This window comes from Stegodyphus dumicola, chromosome 1 (genome assembly GCF_044657685.1).
Source record: "Stegodyphus dumicola isolate Sdum_Otavi_A_Nest chromosome 1, ASM4465768v1".
NCBI lineage: Eukaryota > Metazoa > Arthropoda > Arachnida > Araneae > Eresidae > Stegodyphus > Stegodyphus dumicola.
Genome location: NC_140768.1, coordinates 268269121 through 268289501, shown reverse-complemented (window position 1 = coordinate 268289501; position 20381 = coordinate 268269121). Strand labels below are relative to the sequence as shown.

The 20381-nt window shown below is 31.7% G+C and overlaps 1 protein-coding gene across 2 annotated transcripts in view; it reads right to left on the bottom strand.

The window, feature by feature from the left end:
• The window catches only part of LOC118197049 (netrin receptor UNC5C-like), a 380734-nt gene extending 360823 nt beyond the window's left edge, over window positions 1-19911 (bottom strand). For both annotated transcript variants that reach the window (XM_085806676.1, XM_085806691.1), the window contains exon 1: window positions 19624-19911. In XM_085806676.1, the coding sequence (XP_085662802.1) occupies window positions 19624-19735 (112 nt within the window). In that variant the 5' untranslated portion in view covers window positions 19736-19911. The remainder of the gene's footprint in view (window positions 1-19623) is intronic.
• Between the last annotated feature and the right edge of the window lie 470 nt (window positions 19912-20381).

The following is a 20381-nucleotide window of genomic DNA, read 5'->3' as shown; positions in this document are numbered from 1 at the left end:
ATTTGGAACTATTTCATGTTTTGAAAAACTTTAACGAATTTTTTATTAACAAACTCATTCAAAGCGAGCAATAGCAACACAGTACGTTAAAAAGAAAAAAAAAAAAAAATTAACCCCAGCGGGCGGGACTGTGTATCGGAAAGTCTAAAGGTATGTTGTTTTTAAACGTTTTGTAATATTGCTGTTGAATAGAATTTTATGCTTTAAGTGAGAAGAACATGATATTTTACAAATAAAGGAAACACATAAAGCGTTAAAAACAGCCCTTTTAAGCCTAATATAAAATGCTTTAAGATTTTTTAAAAATTATTTTTCTTTCATTCTTTTTTTTATCTATTTATGTTTGTGCCAAAAAATATGTACTTATTGTAATTGAAAATGAAAACTTTTTTTTCCTTTATCGTGTTTCATTTCAATAAATGTTATAATGCCATTAAAGAAAATAAAGTAATTTTTATTTCTTTTAAACGACAGACAAAAAGCACATACTTCGATAATGATCGATGATGAATCTTCGAATCGATGAAATTATTTTTTTATTTGCCTAAATACAGAAGTCATTTTTATTTCAAATACAATAAAACAATGGTACTAATTTTTATTTACGTATGCTAACGCGAACTTTTATGAACTTTTTTTATGAAAGACTTGTAGTAACTTACCTCACTTGTCTGAGAGTAACATCACAACAAGCCCACGAAATTCTTCGTGGCAAAGAGTGCAAAATTGCGCCTTGTCGTTGGCAAGAGCCTTGAGCACTATACAGGTAACAGTTGTTCAGTTCCTGTTCCAATTATGATGGAAGCACCTCCGGGGGACGGGTCCGAGTGTTTCCCTCCCCTCTTTCCCTACTAAAAGCTCTCGAGAAGTTCGACATATATTTAGAGTGCCCTTAGAGCGTACATTTAGAAATATTCATGACTTCTCCGGGATTCGATCCTGTACCCTTCGACAATCAGAGTCAATAACCACTATTCCGGTTGGGTGGCATTTATGAAAGATAAATTGCATAACCCATTTGTGTTTAACTAAATTATTGTAACCTGGATGTTGAATGCATTTGTTTAGCCTATTTTTAGCAAGAAGCACTTATTACGGCTAAGGAATGGCTTAAACCAAGGAAAGATTAAAATAACGGCAAACGGGAAAACTAACCAAGGAAAGATTGATTATGAAAAAGTCACGTAATTACTACCCTGCTAACATTATATAAGCTACATGTTTGCTGAATGACATGTACTGACATGCTGCTGAAAATCTATATATTTTCGAAATTATACATGACAAAATCTATTTATATGTGATGATGAACAGATAAACTTATGAATTATACGAGATGAATAATACATTTTACTTGGGTTACGCAAATTATATTTTATTGTAAGCAAATAAAAACTATTTATGTGAGTTAATACATATTTAACTAAATTAATTAATAATTCATAAAAGTGAAAATTATACTCTTCTCTATCCCCATTCTTTTTGTATCAATGAAAAGATTAAGAACGAGTAAATAAATCAGCCTCAAATTTTTATTTATGTGGGTTTAAAAAAGTAAAAAGATTCGAATATATTAAGTCCTACCTACTGCATAGTTCTACTACTATATATGCCAAACTTCGACTGGCGAGACTCACCTTGCTCTTTAATCAGCAGCAATTCAATTTAAATTACGTTGTATGTTAAATAAATTTAAGTAATTTTAAACTGCTTGTGTGTTTATCGTCAAGTTAAGGGGAAAAAATGGAAATAAATAGTTCAGATCCTTCTACTCGCTGCAGTGGGCTTTTAGACCCAATAGAGGCTAATGGGATAACACAAAGGGCAATTAATTACATTTGCAACATGCTGCGTCCATAATGTACACTGCGGGAGAAAAAAAAAAAAAAAAAAAAAAAAAAAAAAAAAAACGGGACAGTTCTATACCTCCGGTTCTACTGGGCTTTTTGACAAAATTCAACTTGCGTTTTTTAATGTCTCGGAAGCGCAACTTAGGATATGTATTAGATTTATATATAACAATGTTCTAATATAGGTATTTTGATACAAAATTGGACTGTTTCTGAAACGCCGTGCCAACTTTTTTTCCATATTCCAAATCTGTGACTCAAATTATGCCAAACTGCCAAGTTTTCTAAAAATCGCAAGAGTAGTTTTTAAAAAATTAGCTCTCAAAATGTTAGTTCCTCAATGTTAATTGAAATTGATATTGTATTTATTAATATCTCTTTTTTTATTAAACTTATTTGATTCCTTCTTCCAGAATCCGAAATTTAGGCTTAATCCAAATTCACACATTTTTTATTATTTATTTTTAAATTTGTATTTTTAAACATTTTTTTATAAATTTTCGAAAGTATTTTTATATTATAACCCATATCATATTAAAGTACATGTATTTCTAGGCACATCTGCAAAAAATTTAAGTTTTTTATTCAAAATTTTTTAAGATATATATAAATTTACATATTGGCGCATTTTGAAATTTGGCACCTTTGTTTTTTGAGCGATAATAACACCAAATGTGGACTACGCACTTTGTTAAAATTATTTGAAAGTATGAACGATAACTTTTTTCCTTCTCGTCTGCAATGGAAAAAAAAAAAAGGGAAAGGAAAATATGTTGCTATAAATTAAGTTCGCCAAGTAAATTATTCTTGGCGCAAACCGAAAAAATGCGCCAAGATAAATTTTTGAATTTCTCCTTAAATTTCGCACCAAATTTTACAAAATTTAATATTTAGGCATAATTTGAATCATAGAATCGAAATATGGAAAAATTGGCATGTCATTTCAGAAAAAGTCCTATTTTGTGTCAAAATACTTATGTTAGAGTAGTGCTATATATAAATGTAATATATATCCCGTCGCGCTTTCGAGACATGAAAAATGCAACTTGAATTTCGTCAATCAGCCAAGTAGAACGAGAGATATAGAACTGCCCCCCCTCTTTTTTTTTTTTTTTTTGCATAGTGTATCTCAAATCTTGCCTAACGGCTGCTTGACTATATATAGTCTACCTTGACTACGTATAGTTCTAATTTGCAATGAAAGGCTGTAAACGTATCTGTAGATCCAGTTTACAGCTTATGAATTAGCTGATTTAAGGCAAGGTTTGATCTCCAAGTATTGGTCCTCATGTTCATTTTGCCGGAAATTTTTTGTACAAAATTCCTGAGAAGTTGGAAGGTTACATAAAACTAATTTTCGTACTTCCATTAATGAATTGCACTTCCTTTAATGGCACGTTCTTTCTTGCTTTCCGTTTCATTGTTTCCAGAGCACAAGATTTAGGTTAGGGCGTAGCACTCAAAGGCTGTCTGCCTGAAAGGAGGGATGCTTTCACGAGGAAATCGTTAAGGAAAAATGGCTTATATTCACGTTACCCAGGAGAAAAACTACTGGAACCTCATGCAGCTAACCCGTTTGCCGTTATTTTAACCCGCTTGATCTAACAGTGTTCAACGGTTTTACCACTCTGTGGCAGATTGGTTTTTTTCCAGAGGGTTGCGTATGAATTGAAAGCAAAAGAGTTAAATTTTTTAAATTGCTGCATTTTTCACTAGGATGAAAAGCCTTTTTAAATTACAATAAAACCAATTACATCTTCTTTCGTAAAGAGGAAAAAAATAAATAAGAAGTTTCTTAATTTATTTCTTTTAACCTCTTGTCTCGCTTTAAATTTGCTTCTATTAAAATCCTTTGAAAATAATAAGAATAAAAAAGTTGAAAACGAAGAAAATGCTTGATTATTGTCTAACGTTAATTCTAATAAAATCTCTTTCTTTTTAAATTTATTCCATGTTAAAATCCGTTGAATATTGTAATATGTAAAAACTGAAAATCAAAGAAAATACTTACTTTACTACATGAAAAAGGAAAGTTGAGCACATCACATAAAAGTTTCAAATTTATTCATTGTATGAACACACTTTCCTGAATGCAGAGCAAGAGCAGCAGAAATTATTTACTTATGTTTGTAAATAATCACGATTTACTTATGTTTGTAAATAATCACAGCAATTTAAAAATATTAAATCGTTGTTGATTTGCTCCAGACGCTTCTTTCTACCCAAAAACTGCTTTTGTTACTTCCTTTTACGGAGTAAAGGAAAAGGAAGTATTGTAATCGAGAAAAATTTCGGCTGTTATATTTCAACGGAAACATCCATTTTCACCATTCTCAAATCTATTTGGCCGTTTGTTAGAGTGATGTCTGTACGTACGGACAGAATAAAGAACTTCTTTTTCCAAAACGGCTCGTAAAATGGATTCAAAAGGGATGTTTTCGTGATGACTGTACATACGTACGTACGTTTGTATGTATGTATGTATCTCGCACAACTCAAAAACGATTAGCCGTAGAATGTTGAAATTTTGTATATGGGATGTAACATACACATGTAAGATATGTAAATCAGCTTTATAATTTAATTAGAAATAACTTCTTAATTCCTCGTTTTTAATAAGGGTATTTTCTCTCTGTATCCTAAAAATTATAGTAAATCTTCCGGACTTTCTAGATTAACCTATGTAACATGACTTGCATACTGCTTATGGAGTAGCTAATTCGGAGTTTGAACTCAAAAGTTTGAGAACTGAAACCTTTCTAACTTAAACCAAAACCTTCTATTGCTGAGCTTCCATATCGGATAACTGCGCTCTTTAGCTTCTACCTCTGTGCTGATTGGACGCTATTTTGCTCTGCTCTCTTCCTATCGTAACAGTATTAAGAATGTAAATGCTGCTGAATAGGTACGATTGGAGTGCCAAGTACATTGTGGCTACAAATATCAATTGAAATAAAAATCAATATTTAAACTCACTCGACTGCAAAGTTTCCTCTTCAATATGGATCTAAATTCTATGCTATCTACGTTGCTCCGCCATTAATATTTCTGCGTTTCTGCGTCTCAATGCTCCTATATGAAAACTTCTAAATTTGTTTTTCGTACACATATATGAAGAAAAAAGTCTGCGTGTTTGTTCACTAATAACTCGCTCAATACTATAGGTATCGTCTCCAAACTTCCTACGATTCTTTTCTGGGTCCTCGAAAAGGTCGACGATTGCTTTTTTCAAAATAAATAAATAAATAAAAAATAAAACCAGAGATAAAATCAGAGATGTTAATTAAAAACGCTTAAAACACTAATTTTCGCCCTCATGTTTCCGAGTAGCAACAATGCTGTGCCCGGTTGCCGTTCTTGGAAAATTCTTGAAGTATTCCTGAATTCTAACAAGTAGCTCCCACTGACATGAAATTTGGCCAGGAGGTTCAGATCCTTTTACTGCTGAAAACCTAGTTGTATACAGAGAGAGAGCACTTAAGAGTATAAACTATCCTATTCCTCGTCGCATATCTCATTAACGCATAATTACGCGCATGAGTGACTAAAAGAGAATGAGTAATGCGTCTCAGGCCAAGGGAGGGGCTGGGAAATGCACCGCATGGAGCGTATCATCCCATTCCTCGCAATAACGCCTTTAAAGGAATAGACCTGCATTATAGAAGTAGCACTCAATAGCTCGGCACACATTTTTCAAACTGAGGGTATGTGCTCTTTAAGCATTTTGTCCTCTTTCATATGAAAGGATTACACACTTTGCAATATATATACGATCCCTGCAAGTAAACCTTTAAGACTTTTAAATTCGTTTAAATATAAGGTTACGCGTTAGGAGTTCTGTGAAAGATGTTGAGGACTTCTGTTTTGATTTATCTGGCCCATAAAGTTATTTCTTGCTCTTCTACCTCCCACTGCGATTATTGATAGGTAATGTTTTGATTAACGACCTTTGTGCCAATAAGAAGAACATGAAAGGGTTTAAAATCATTGTTCCGGAAATGGATCGCAGATAACTGCGCAGTAAAATGCATTCAATGTTCGAAAAACCAGAACTGGTATAAAAATGTCGTATCGTTTTGAGATTAAAGTGTAATTCATATTTTAGCTATGTTAACGTCAGCCAATCCACTAATTTATGTCTCAATATAAGCGAATTGATAGGTGGGCGTAGAGTTCGTGCTCATCAGAGCGTTTATTTATTTATTTTTTGAATCAAATAATGTTATTGTAAAGCCTACCACATCCTAAAGACAACACAAATCATTTAAATGGAAGTATTTAGATGATCGAATCACGATCAGGTACACAAATTGATGGCATCAGTTTGCTCTTATTGTTCTGATATCTTTATTTCAGATTAAGAATTGTGTCTTCATTTAAGAAGTTTATATAAGCTTTTAAAATTATGTAAGTAATGACGCAATAATTCCGAAAACAAAAATGTTATTTTAACGCAAAACGCACAACACGAATGATTCTTCACACAATAACTTATGTGCATGCACAGTACAATATTCTTCATGCAATAACTGTAATAGAGTAATCGTGCGTAGTAATTTCAAACTATACCGGAATGATAACATTATTTTTAGATGACCACTTAGATGTTGCATGATGTAAAAATGGATGCATGATGAAGCTTTTACTTATCCTTTTTATTAGCCTAAAGAGCGCTAGAACGGCTATTAATTTCCTTTTGGCATTTTGCGTCGAAAATTTTAAATGGCCATTTTACTTCTAAAATTAGTATATGTTTCATATCTTCTCGCTTTTCTAAAAAATAACTTGTTTGGACTGCGTCATTTCTGGGTAATCCATATATCATATGACTTTTACATAACGTTGATGACGCAATTGTAACTTAAACTCTGACGGCCAATAATAGTTTTATAACATTATTAATTATTAAATCAAAATGTGCAATATGTATTGAAAATGAATCTAACCCACTCTGAATTAAGAATTCGTCCTGAATGCAATGCACTTCGCCTTTGCTTGCTAAGCCTCTAATCTTCTGCCACGCTGCTTTCTTCCAACCAGAATAGTGTTAAAAATGTAAACGTTACATTCTCGAACAGGTACAATTAGTGCGATAAAATCTTCTTTTCAATTTAGGTACTTGCTATTTGTCTTCTAAAACTGGCAATTCTTTATTGTAACTTTTCTGGATTGCGTCATTTCAAATTAATCCGTTTCACGCCACCTTACATAACGCACAACAATGCAGGTATGTTACAACCAATCACTTCGAGAGCTGAAACTTTGATTCTATGTATATCTCACGCTCCTTCTAAATGCGTAGCCTTTTCTCACTTTGCTGTTGCTAACACAGGCCGCGCGTCTCTCTGCTTCGTCCATTGTCTAAGATGTAAATTTCAAAGAATATTATGAAAATTGGGTGCATGTAGCGCCCATGGAGATGTGTGAAGAAGAAAACTAGTCTCAAGGATTAGTTGTCCAGTAAATAAATTACGTCTTCTTATTCGACCATGTTTCCTTTTAAATGCCCTTTTTGTATCAACGCAGAAAAGCCTTCGCCAAGTTGTTACAATGCTACCATCTCCAATTCATTGCAGCTATGGCACAGTGATCAAGACATTGCAATTATATTACACACACACACACATACATATATATTTATATTTAAATGATAATTTATTTAGTAAAGAATATTGATTATATTATCTCCCAAGATTAATTTTAGTAGAATTATCTTAAAAGAGTGAATCCATACATAGTAAGATCAATTTCGAAAAATGTTTAGCAGGGACTTGAATTAAGAATTTAAGATCATACATCATTTTATATTTAAATGTATATACATATATGTTTTATTATTTACACATACATATATGATATTGAGTCTTTCCAGCAGAAAAAAGGCTTCCCCTCCTCATGTGATACTTTCGATTAGCATGGGAAATATAACTTTGATATTTCTGAGATCGAAATATTTTTTCTTGTATAACAGAAAATTTGGAATATATAATCAAAATTTCAATTTAGCTTACTATTTTTAATTTTCTAGCTAGCATTTCTGTTTAAGAAATTTTATTCAATTTATTTTTCTAAAATTTTGAATATTTTCACGATAAAAATTAAATATTTTCATTTATACATACTCCAGAAATCAGGGACAAGATCGTTTATCCTATTTCCTAGGCCAAATCAAAATAACTTTTTAGTCCAAAGGGATTTGAATCCCGAAGGACTATTAGTTTCGTTTTGGCATTTTGCGTCGGACTCATAAATGTCGGTTCACTTTTCAAACTGTTGCCACAAAATGTTAGAGTCCTGCATTATATTTGAAGAAATTAAATAATGCAAAATCTGCATAAACGTATGTATATTTCTCGTATTGTGATAAAACAACGGTACATAGAGTCATCGAATTTTGAATAACGTAATCCTCCAACGAATATGAGCATGTGGAAGACCAAATTTGAAATTTGAAATTTGTTTTATGATCGATTTCCTATTTTTTAAAACTTTGACGAATTTTTGATTAACAAACTCAAGGATTTCAAAGCGAGCAATGGCAACGTTGTGCAGAAAAAGCATTTTTATCTCCAGCGCGTGAGTCTCTGTATCGGAAATTCTAAAGATATGCTCGTTTTAAAACTATTTTGCGATATTGCTGTTGCACTGGATCTTATGGTTTAAGTGCGAGGAACGTGATATTTAAAAAAGAAAGGTAACACACAAAATGTTAAAAAACTCCCCTTTGGACGTAATTTAAAATCTGAAACATTTCAGATTTTTTTTTTTTTTTTTTTTGTTAATTGATTTACATGAGGTTCTTGTCTCTCCTTCTCGATTGCTTTCGCGGTGTAATTGAAGAGCAGATCCCGCTAGCTTTCAGAAAGTCCGGATTTTGAGCCTCGGCGAGGAGACCGCACAATTTTCTCGTTTCCCGCTTCGACAAATCTAATAACTGTACAACGTAATTTTAATATTTTTCATTAAATAACTTAAAAGTACATCAGCATATAAAACAACTTGGTTCAATGGGTACATAAAGTAGTTTGGTCTTCTCTAATACTCAGCAAATATGCAATGTTTCATACTGAACTTACCATCTATAATTTGAAGTTATCAAACTGTTTACGTTTTACCTTCTGCATGGCATACTTATTAACTACTTATAAATTTTTACACGAAAGCAAAATGCTGGTAAAGATGAATTGCATCTAGTTCGCAAACTGAAATTATTTGCAGTTCTTATTCTTACATTAAATTATTAGATGTTCTTCAGTGCATTTATAACTTAGAATTTTCATTTCCAGAGCTGATTATTCTTCCATAATTTACAGCGTGCTCTTTTGTTTCGAAAATGATTTGCGTTACGTAATTAAATTAACTTATTTTCCAGATTAAACTGCTTGAAAATGCATGTTAATATGAATTGTAGTTTTCTGTCAATAATAAAAGGTTTATTCCTTTTTCACGTGCTATTTAAATGCCATCGGTTTAACCACGATTTAAGTTAAACGTGAATATGGTTCCTCGGATTATCACAGTTAATGTGGAGTTCAATGTGAGAGGAAGAAAAAATAATTACGAAGTGTTCAAGAAATAATCGTACTGAGCTGAACGTCTTGTCTGGGATATTAGTCATGCAGGTGAACGAGATACCTCCACAATATTAATTTAAATTGCTTAGTTGTGAATAATTAGTTTCACTCCTTACGAGATTTCTTAACCTCGATGGGCAAAAATATAAATTCTAGAAACATTTATGCTTTGAAGTGGGAGATTTATTGCCATACTAGAGAGCAAACAGTAAATCAAGCTCCTTAAGCAGGAAATTGACACCTCAGCTCCACTCATAACACTCTAACAAGTCAAAGTTGTGCTTGTGACAGCCTCTCAACACGAGGATTAATTGTGCGCCTTCTTCTCTTTTTCGAGACTTCATTCTCATACACTGTCAGGAAGCGTGTTTTGAATCCATTTTAAGTCGACCGCTTTTGTTTTGACAATGAAACGCTTTATGGTTGTCAAACAGAATTTTGTTTTTGTTCCAAAACAAAAACATACAGCTCAGATTTTTAAATAAATCGTTGATGGTACACAAGCGTTAAGGCAGCTTGAAGAAATATTTTTTCTTTACGTGTAACTGCGATCTAATGAATTTATAAATATTGTATAGGCGTACTCTGTTACCCATATGCTCTATCGACGTTTTTCATTTATAACCATATATTATTTATAAGCTTATATATAAATAATATACAGTTATAATACACTCAATTATATATACACACAGTTAACTGTACTGAACAACATTTACTAGGCTAGAATCAACCATACTCTACAAAAGAGTTAAGTTTATATATTACGAAACGATGCGAAAAACACAAATCATAACACAAATCATCGGTATAAAACTAATAACACAAATCATCGGTATAAAACAAAACTGTCTGCAGAAAATGGAAAAGAAAAGGGTCAAAACTTTCCATAATTAAATGGTAAAAGAACTTAATTATGGACAAAAAGTTTTGAATAGAATGTATACGAAAATATTCAAACGTAAAAAATAATGATAATTTAAACCCTCTAAAATTAAAATTTAGATATTTACAAAATGTATTAAAATAATCTTCGTTCTGTTTTACCATTTTCAGTCCAAAGGGGCTTTCTCCCTGAAGGACTATTGCTTTCGTTTTGCGATTTTGCGTTGAAAACTTTAAAAGGCTGTATTACTTTTTAAATCACTGCCACCAAATACTATCGCCCTATATTGTATTTGAAGAAATTAAATAATGAAGAATCTGCATAAATGTATGTATGTTTCTCGCATTGTGATAAAACAACGGTAACTCAAGACAACCAATTTTGAATGACGTAATCCTACTACGAATATGGGCATCAGGAAGCCGAAATTTGAAATTTAGAATTTGTTTTATGATCGATTTCATATTTTGTAAACCTTTAACGAATTTTGATTAACAAACTCAAAGATTTAAAAACGAGCAATAGCAACACACTACAGGGGGAAAAAGCTTTTTATCTCCAGCGCGCGGAACTGTGTGTCGGAAATTCTAAAGATAGGCTCATTTTAAAATTATTTTGCGACATTGCTATTGAACTGAATTTTATGGTTTAAGTGCAAAGAAAATGATATTTAATAAATAAAGGTAACACACAACTCTTTAAAAAACGCCCCTTTCGACCTAATTTAAAATCTGAACCTTCTTTTATCCTGTAGTTTTTCTTGAAACGGTATCGTGTCGGGGTGTTTTCTTCGTCAGCTTGAGAATATAAATAAATGAACTAATTTGAATTAATTAAGTGCTGCTAGATTGCATAATTCAAATGGACAAGGAAGACGAAACATGATCAGATCTCAATAACTTTTGTGATTTTATGGGGAAAGATTAATATTTTTAAAAAGTCAGCCTTTTCCCATGGAATCACCAATAATATTTAACTTATTTATTATTTCAAATTTTAATTAATAATTTTTAGCCCAAAGGGGTGGCAGCCCAGAAGTGGTTCGTTGCGTGTTTCACTATAAATTTTCCCTTTTCACAGTGTTGCCACCAAATAGCCACTTTTTAAATTGCGGCCACCAAATATTATCGCCCTGTATTATTTTAAAAGATACTAAATAATGAAGAATGGATATGAATGTAGGTATGTTTCTCGTAATGTGAAAAAACGACGGTACCTAGAGCCACCAAATTTTGAATGACGTACGTTTCCACCCGAACGTGGGCACTTGGACGCCTAAATTTCGAATTTGTTTTTATGATATATTTCATACTTTTTTAAACTTTAACGAATTTTTGATTAATAAACTCAACGATTTCAAACTGAGCAATGACAACACTGTACGGAAAATAACATATATCTCGAGCGTGCGAGACTGTCTATCGGAAGTTCTAAAGGTATGCTGTTCTTAAATATTTTGCGATATAGCTGTTGAATTGAATTTTATATGGTTTAAGTGGTGTGGTGATATTTAATAAATAAAGATAACACACAAAACGTAAAAAAAAAGGCCCCTTTGGGAAATTTTTAAAAAATTTTCTGCGGCAATTTAATTGTACCTAATATCTAAATTTAAAATAGTTTTTAATTACAATAAAAACTGCATTACATTGTAAACTAATTACAACAAAAAATGTAAATAACTGCCTTTTCCGAAGAGATAATCTTCCTGTTAATACTTAATTACTCCGAGCAGCGTTTGCGCTTTTTTTTTTATCTGAAGGTCCATTTTTACATTGTTCATATATATAATTGGATATGCATATAATATGACGTTTTTTGAAGACCATAATAATAATTTTTAGAAAGCTTAGAAAGTTTGGGTTCGTCTGCCGACGATTTCCCGTTTCGACATTGCTCTGGTTCATAGACAGCAATCTCTCAAATATTTTTAGTTGGCGACAGTGACTTCCCGTTTCATCGTCTGCTCAGAATCATGCCAATTCATCTTTGCTGTCCCTCTTTCATCTCATCAGTAACCCCCTACTGGTGGAATCTTCACTTTTTCTTCTTCTGAAGTCACTCGTCGAGCAGTTTCATTATTTTAACTGTTGCCTAATGTCATTGCTCTAAATCTGCCTCTTGGTAATTGCATCCATTTCTATTTCAAACAAAACTATGTGTTTATTCTATAAATACCAGCGGCAGTACCCGACGCGAGTTAAGTTAGATTGAGCGTAATGTATCTAACAAGAGAGAGAACGATACCGCTCTAATCCTTCTCTAATAACGATGCAAAAGTACAATCGATTCATAGCCATACATTTGTCACTCTGATGCGATATGGAATCCACATAAAAAACTTCGATAGAAAAATAAGCTAAATCTTCTGTCATTATATCAGCAACAATGGCACGCAATTTTGAATGATTTTCGTCTTTCTTATAAAATGGTTTTAAAAGCTCAAGTTCCATCCAATATTTCATCTATATTCAATTTGAGTCCATTGAATGCGGCAAAATATTGATCATAATTGATCAGAAATCAATAAGGCGAACAAGCAAGCAAACACATAAACAGACATTCTTCAAAAAGAGATTTTGTAAAAATTGAACATTTTTTATTAACAAACTCTGCGATTTGAAAGCGAGCAGTAGCAAAACTTCTCGAAATAAAACATTTTTTTAATTACTCACGCGCCACACTGTTGCCATCCAGAAAAATGAGTGCGAAAATTAGTCTTTTCAGAGTTTTTAATTGATATCTGGGCTGAGTAAAGTCGTATGGAGATGGGGAACAGTCGAAATGGCTTCCCAAGAATTTTTGGAATGTATTTAATGTTCGACAATGATTATTTCATTGCAAAACATAGATATTTTTATTAACAAACTCTACGATTTGAAAGCGATCAGTGGCAACACTTCTAGAGAAAAAGCAGATTTTTATTTCCGGCGTGCGAGACTGTTGCCACTCGGAAGAAATGACGGCGAAAATTAGCGTTTTCAGAGTTTTGAATTAATATCACTGAATTTAGCAATTTTTTGGGGGGGGGGAAAAAAAGTGGACGTCGATCTTTCCCAAGACCCAGAAAAGAATTGTAGAAAATTTGGTGACGACAGCTATAGCTGTGACTGAGTTAATCGCGAACAAACCCACAAACATTCTTCTTTATATATTTAGATTACAGCAAGCACGTTGTTTCTGTGTTAATTCTGTATTCCAAAATCTATTTCTTTCGTCACCAATCAACCGAAAGTAAATTAGATTAAGTTTAAAAAGTGAGGGAATTTGTAGCTTAGAATGACAACTATGGAAACTCTCTAGTATTAAAACACTTTACCTTAACTCCTTCAGTCAAAATGCGTTATGTGATGATAGAATTCTTGTATTTGCTATAAAAAATATGGAACTTTAAGCGTAGAGGATTGGAAATACCATCAGCTGGAGTCGAGTTAATAAATTGTTGAAAGTTGGCTCAATGTATTTGAGTTACAGAAGACCACAAATAGTCATAAAAAGTATTTGTTAATTTTTAGTTGTACGTAGCTTTTAATGAATTTGTTGCTTATATTTTATTTCATGGCTGCATTCTAGAAGCTTAGGCTACTATTTAGTACAAAGACGACAATTATATCAGCAAAGAGAGTTAAAAAAAGGGAATTAAGCAGGTACTTAAACCTTAGTTTTACAAGTTTATCAAAATCAAACTTCGGTATCGAGGGCTAATGCTCGAAGGTGGATCTTGAATATTAAAGAAAAATGACAAAAGATACTGAATTTTCCGAGAAAAACCACTATAATGAGCTGTATCTGTATCCTAACATAACTAATATGGACACACCGAAATACAATGTACCTTTTCCGAAACTACAACCTACAGTTCCAAATAACTTCACATTTTAGGGCGTTTTAGATTGGCACTAATGTTTATTTATGTTCTGGTAAATACAACTCACTTTCTGAGATGGTCGTTTTAAAGAGTTTTCTGCTATGAGAGTTTTTATTGTATATAAAAAAAATTTTTCGTAACAAACTTTCTACTGTTCAACAAATTTATAAGGCTTTGGGGTTTATGTGATTAAGGCAAAGCCTCGAGGGCTATTTGCCTGAGGGATGTCTTCAAGGAGGACTTTCTAAGGGAAACTGACTCGTATACACGTTATACATGAAAACCACGAAAACACCAATGCGGTCAGTCCTTTCGCGGGATTCGAACCTCGGATCGAATTACCAGTGTTCAGCGACTTTACCGCTCGGCCGCTGGTGAACCTGAATTTAGAACGATAAATTCGCGAATATTAAACTTTTTGGGTGATTTATATTAGACGGGTTAGGTATTATATTTTACTGCGAAGATCCTTAGAATTGAACTTGCGAAATTTCCAGTGGATTGTTACTGGCATTTGGATATGCTCAAAAAATGATTTATTAAGTTTATATGAGATGAAATGCATCAAAAGCGAAGCACTGTTTTCTGTCCTTGGTAACTGCATTTTAAATTATTTTCTGCCATATTATATAAACAATGAAACTAATTGTAAGTTGTGAATAAAAAGAACTTACTATACATCAGGCTCAAATGAATTCACCATTAAAGGTGATCAAACAAATATAACAAACACGCCGAATATTAACATGAAATTAAAAACGGATGTTAATATTAGTTATTTAAGAAATGCTATAATGATATTTGCATTTAGAAAGCACAGATCCACCCGGATCGGTATAGGACTTTGCGTTGCTGGCAGCCGTATCGTTCGGTTGAGGTTCAAATCGCAGAGAAAACTTGGATGTTTATAAATGTGTAGTGTCTTTGCAGCATGAGGGCACTTAAAATACACAAAGATGTGAAAGTTCTTTCGAGTGTTTGGTGGTAGGAGAAGAGGGGGTGAAAGATCCTTGGACTCGTCACACGAGAGATTCTTCTTCAAAATCGGGACGGAACTGGACAAAGTCGTTCCGTCCGGATTTTGATTTGCGCTTGTACGAGTAGTTAGCATGGACCTTGTGCACTTTAAAGTGCACAAAGCTAACTAGAAACGCAGTCCTATGCTCCTCCTTATGAGGCAATTTATGCACTTGTTTTGATGTTACTATCAGGTAACTGAGATCAGTTATAAAAACCAAAAGCACAGACGTATGAGTAAATGTAATTAAAACGAAGCACACTTTTTCAGTCATTTAAATTTCAAATTTATAAATAAAATAGCTTTACTAATAATACTACAAAAAGTGTTATTAATAATATTAAATTTTTTAATATTAAATTTTAAAACTTTTGTTATATTTAATCTCAAAACTTTTTCTACATTTAACATACATCAGTAATATACAATGAAAGATATGTAGAAAAATATAAACTAAATAAAAACTGACAGCGAAAGAAAAATTCTTTTGCCTTCATCTGCTATTAAATCTTCTTTAGATTTGAATTATCTTAGAACAATTCAAATCTCTCTTACAGAAGAAGATTTACACAGATCTCTTACCGAAGAGATTTACACAGATTACACAGATCTCTTACAAAACACATTTTAAAATAATGAGTCATTTATTTACTAATATTCCACTATCATTATCTGTTAGAAAATAAGTTTTATGACCAGTAAAATGCTTCTAAAAGTGATCAGTATGTTTAAGAACATAAATAAAAATTCATGGTAAACATCCGTCTTTTAAGAAGATCGCTATTGAAGACTGAAATCAACAGCGGATGCTCTGATTAGAGAGAATTCATTCGCTTTTTAGTAAAGCATAAAAAAGTATGTGTAACGAATAAATATAAAGTAAAAAGTAGTTCAAAATGCAGTCCAACTGCGCGCTGAAAGCAGCAACAAGTGGACGCAGTAGTGCAAAATAAAATAAATAATACGTTTAAAATTTTAATGCTATATTTAATGCGGAATAAACCAAATGCAAAAGAGAAAAACCAGAAGCACTCTGGCAACTGTAAGAAAGGTAGGGGTAAATGTAATGGTATTTATAACTAGTGAAGGTATTTATTTAAAAACATTTGTATGACTGTACAGCTTTCCAAATTTGCATGTTTTTTTTTTTTTATTATTATTATTTTTTCGTGTATTGAATGCTTATGTTTGCATGTTTCGTTCCTTGGATCGATCTGCTCAAAATATTATATTTTTATGCTTTTTAAAATTTCTTTATATTTTTGATGTAGTGTTTGATTTTTAAACAGCGTTTACACTGCTTACTTCGGACTATAGGGCTGGAATAAAGACGCATATTACTTTGAATGCTTTTCTGAGATTACTTTAATTTTTAAATTGTTTCATTGGTTAAGAACCAGGCAGATTTATTTACTTCTTTTGTTGCCTCGACCCCTTGATGATGATGCAGAGAAAGATGTAAATTTCTTATTTTATTTTTGGTTTTGGTATGTTTTGCCCCCTCTTTTTCTTACAGTTTGCCTCTGTGCTTCAGTTTGTTTTTTTAAAGTTAACATTAAAGTTCTGTATATCCCTTAGTTACAAAAACATCCCCAAACAAGTTCTTTTGAAAATTGAAATATTCATAAATTCTTTCATTCGGTTGACCCTCATCTATCTCGTATATGACGAAGATATATAAATCTGATTATTCGTAAATATAATGCATTTTAAAAAGAGAAACAAATTTTGAAGCCTAACTAAAAATCTTAATATTTTGCTTTGATTTCATATAGGATAGCGAAAGCAACGTTCTGAGGCGCAGATCTCAACTAACATATGAAACTCTTGGAAATATCTTGTTTTTCATTTTCAAGCGTATAATAATTAAGATCAAGATATTCCTCAAGTTTCAAGTTACAAAGTTAAGAAAATTATAGAAGCATTAACACAAAATTAACTGGTCGAAAGATTTATACCTATTAGTAAGGTGAAAAACCCAATCTGTATGTAGTGAATATCTAATTTTCTTATTGTACACATACAAACTTAGCGTTAAACTTCCGTCATAAATTCGAGCCTTCAAATATAAATTGATCGTTCGATTTGTCATTACAGTAGTAAATTTTTTTAATCTTATAAATCGGATGCATTTTGAAGAGTAAAATACTGAATCCCCCGTTAAGTACTCCTGTAATGCTTCAGAGTACAAATGGTTTTAGTACTATATTTTTAGATGTGTGTCCTGAAGATGGAAACTTTACCGTTTCGAAACATTGAAAGCTATATGCATCTGAGATATGGAATTATAAGTTCGGAAAACTGCTCTTTTATTATTAAACTATGAACAAATTCTGGAACTTACAAATGATTGCTAATTAAGAATAAGTGAAAAATATAAATGTTGATTCTTATTATAACAAAAGTTTTGATATAAATTTAATGTGATTTAAATAGCAGTAAGAGGAAGAAATTTATCAAAAATTGACTTAGATGGTGAATTTATAAACATAATGAAATTTCTCTAAGATGACCACTAACTATTCCAAATAATTTTGGTATTCTATGAAAGTGGTTAATTTAGAAACTGATGTTCACAGAAGCTGTTCGCACATTTTTAGACGACTTTGCTATAAAAATATCGTTTGCTTGGAAATTATTTTTAATTGCAAGTATATTTTTGAAAGTATAAATTATCGTCTGCTACTTGACAATTTTGTTTTCATGAAAAATGGCGGTTTTAAAGAAGGAATGAATGTTTGTGGTCTTTCGGAAGAAAATTATTCGTATTTAGTTACTAAAAAATGCTGTGAAATCCATGATATTTCTGTATCTAAAGCAACAATAATATTATTAATAAGAAAGAGTGAAAAAAAACTCAAAGTTTGGCTTCAAAGATAAAAATTTTTCAAATTACATATCCAGTAAAAAGGGAATGTTTTGAATGTTGAAAATTTAAGAACTTTAATGCTAAAAGACAATCTGGGAATTGCACAGTTATTAAAATGCTCATTGTCAACTGTAAACAAAGTGATTAATGTTGATGTGAATATTAAAAGGGCGAAAAAACGTAATAGGCATCGCCTTTCTCCACGGCATATCGCCGAAAGCAGAAAGCGCTGCAGAAGTCTCTGTGAGAAACAATTATTCGGACAAAAATAGAAAAATGTTGTCACAATAGATAAATCTTGGGTGTACTTAAATGACTTCAATAAAAAGAGATCCATTTATTATCACCAAAGAGAAGAAAACAAAATCTTAGAACATGGTACAAAGAATCTAAATAAAGTTTTTCAAATAGATTGATGATTGCTACTGGTTTTTGATATAATGACAAATAAAAATAAAAGAGAGTGCAGAAAACTATTAAGGTCAACTCTACATATTATCAGGATCATATTTTATATCCAATTTTCAAATATGATATACCTTCCCTTTACGCTCAGTGCCATCCATCAGCAGAATTGCATCAAGACAAAACAAACAGCCATATGTCAAAATATACTGTTAATTTCCAGAAAAATATGGAACAAGAAACGTGTATCAAGGCATACCCTTCACTCATATCCCTACTAAATCTTCTGATGTGTCATCCACGGACTTTTGTGCTTGTGGACTTTTAAAACGCGAATTCTCGAAACGTCAGCCTACAACCCTTCTTGGATTTTGGAAAGCAGTTCAAGAGGAATGGGAAAAATACCTGTTTCAACTCTAAAAGAAGCTTTATTGACTTGAAATTGTATAGAAAAATAGTGAAGAATCAGAGGTATCAAATGGAATATTTAATTCACAAATATTTTAGGTAAAATATTTCTGTAAATACAATGAAAATCGTCTAAGTTGCATGCGAAGAGCCTCTGTCTGATTTCACAAATAGTGGTCATTTTCAGAGGTGATCCTCAAGGAAGGGAAGACTGTAATTACACTTTTCTCATATTAATTAGAAACTACTTTAATTATCACTCACTGGAAATTCTCTTTTGGATTGGAAAATTTCACAAAAATCAAACAGCTAATATTTCATTTCAATTTTTATTTAAATGAATTAATAAATTATATTTAATTAAATAAATGAATTTCTATAGACATAAGTATATTTGCTTTATCGCATTTAAGTCTTCAGAAATTGATACTTTTTTGGTAGGAAATTTTACCTATAATTTACCAGATAATCATTAAAATAGTTCATAACTCTTTAATACTAATTCATGACATGGTGTTATTCCTTTAATAATTGTTTTTAATTTCATCAAATAACTTAAATTTCTTTAATTTATGTTGTTAAACAGTTGTTAATTTAATTTACATAGTCTAAAATGAGAATAAAATAAGTCTACTGGTAAAAGGGGGGGGGAATATTTTTAAAAACAGCCCTCTCCATATTTTTCCTGAAAAATTAATTGGATATTAATACATAGATTAATTATTTATTTAAATAGAGTACTCACTTCTGCGATTTCCGTTTTTCCTATTCCTGCCACGACCTGGCTCAGATATTCCAAAATGCCACATTAGAATAAAAACAGTAATAGTTAACAAACACCGTAGGACAATATCCATTTCCAAGACTATATCGGAATAACCTAAACTTCAGGATAAATTTCACAGTTTTTTTTAAAGATTCGATAACGCAAAAATAGTTTTAAGTTAATTCATGCATTATTCCTTTAAGGCAAATTTTTATAATATTTATTTACAATTTTTAAGTAACGCAGAATCAAAACTGGAGATATAACCCCAAAATAAACTTTTGATATTCCCGGCAGAAAGCATAGGTATTTAGGTGAGTGACAGTTATCTGAAAGCATGGGGTTGCCAGTCGAGAAAACATAATCTCGCCAAAACCGTCGCCAAACAGTAAATCATTGTTTATCAAGGTAGTTTTGAGACGTGAGAAGAAAATTTTAGATTGAAAGACGAGTGACAAATTTTTTTAATGAAGGTCTATGATTCTTTGTGAATTTTGATGATGTTTTTGAAGAAACTGGTATTTTTCCTGTTTTTTCGTGGTTAAATAAATACCTCCGAATTTTTTTTCCATGATATTTTCTCAGTTACAAAAAGTAGAAAAAGGAAATTTTTAAAGCTAAAATTAATTTTAAAAGATAAAATTTCAAAGCATTTGTAAAAGATCAACTTTCGAATTTTTTTTTTTTAAAGTTATATAGCAGTTTTCTTAATGGTGAGGAAATAGAGGAACTTATGC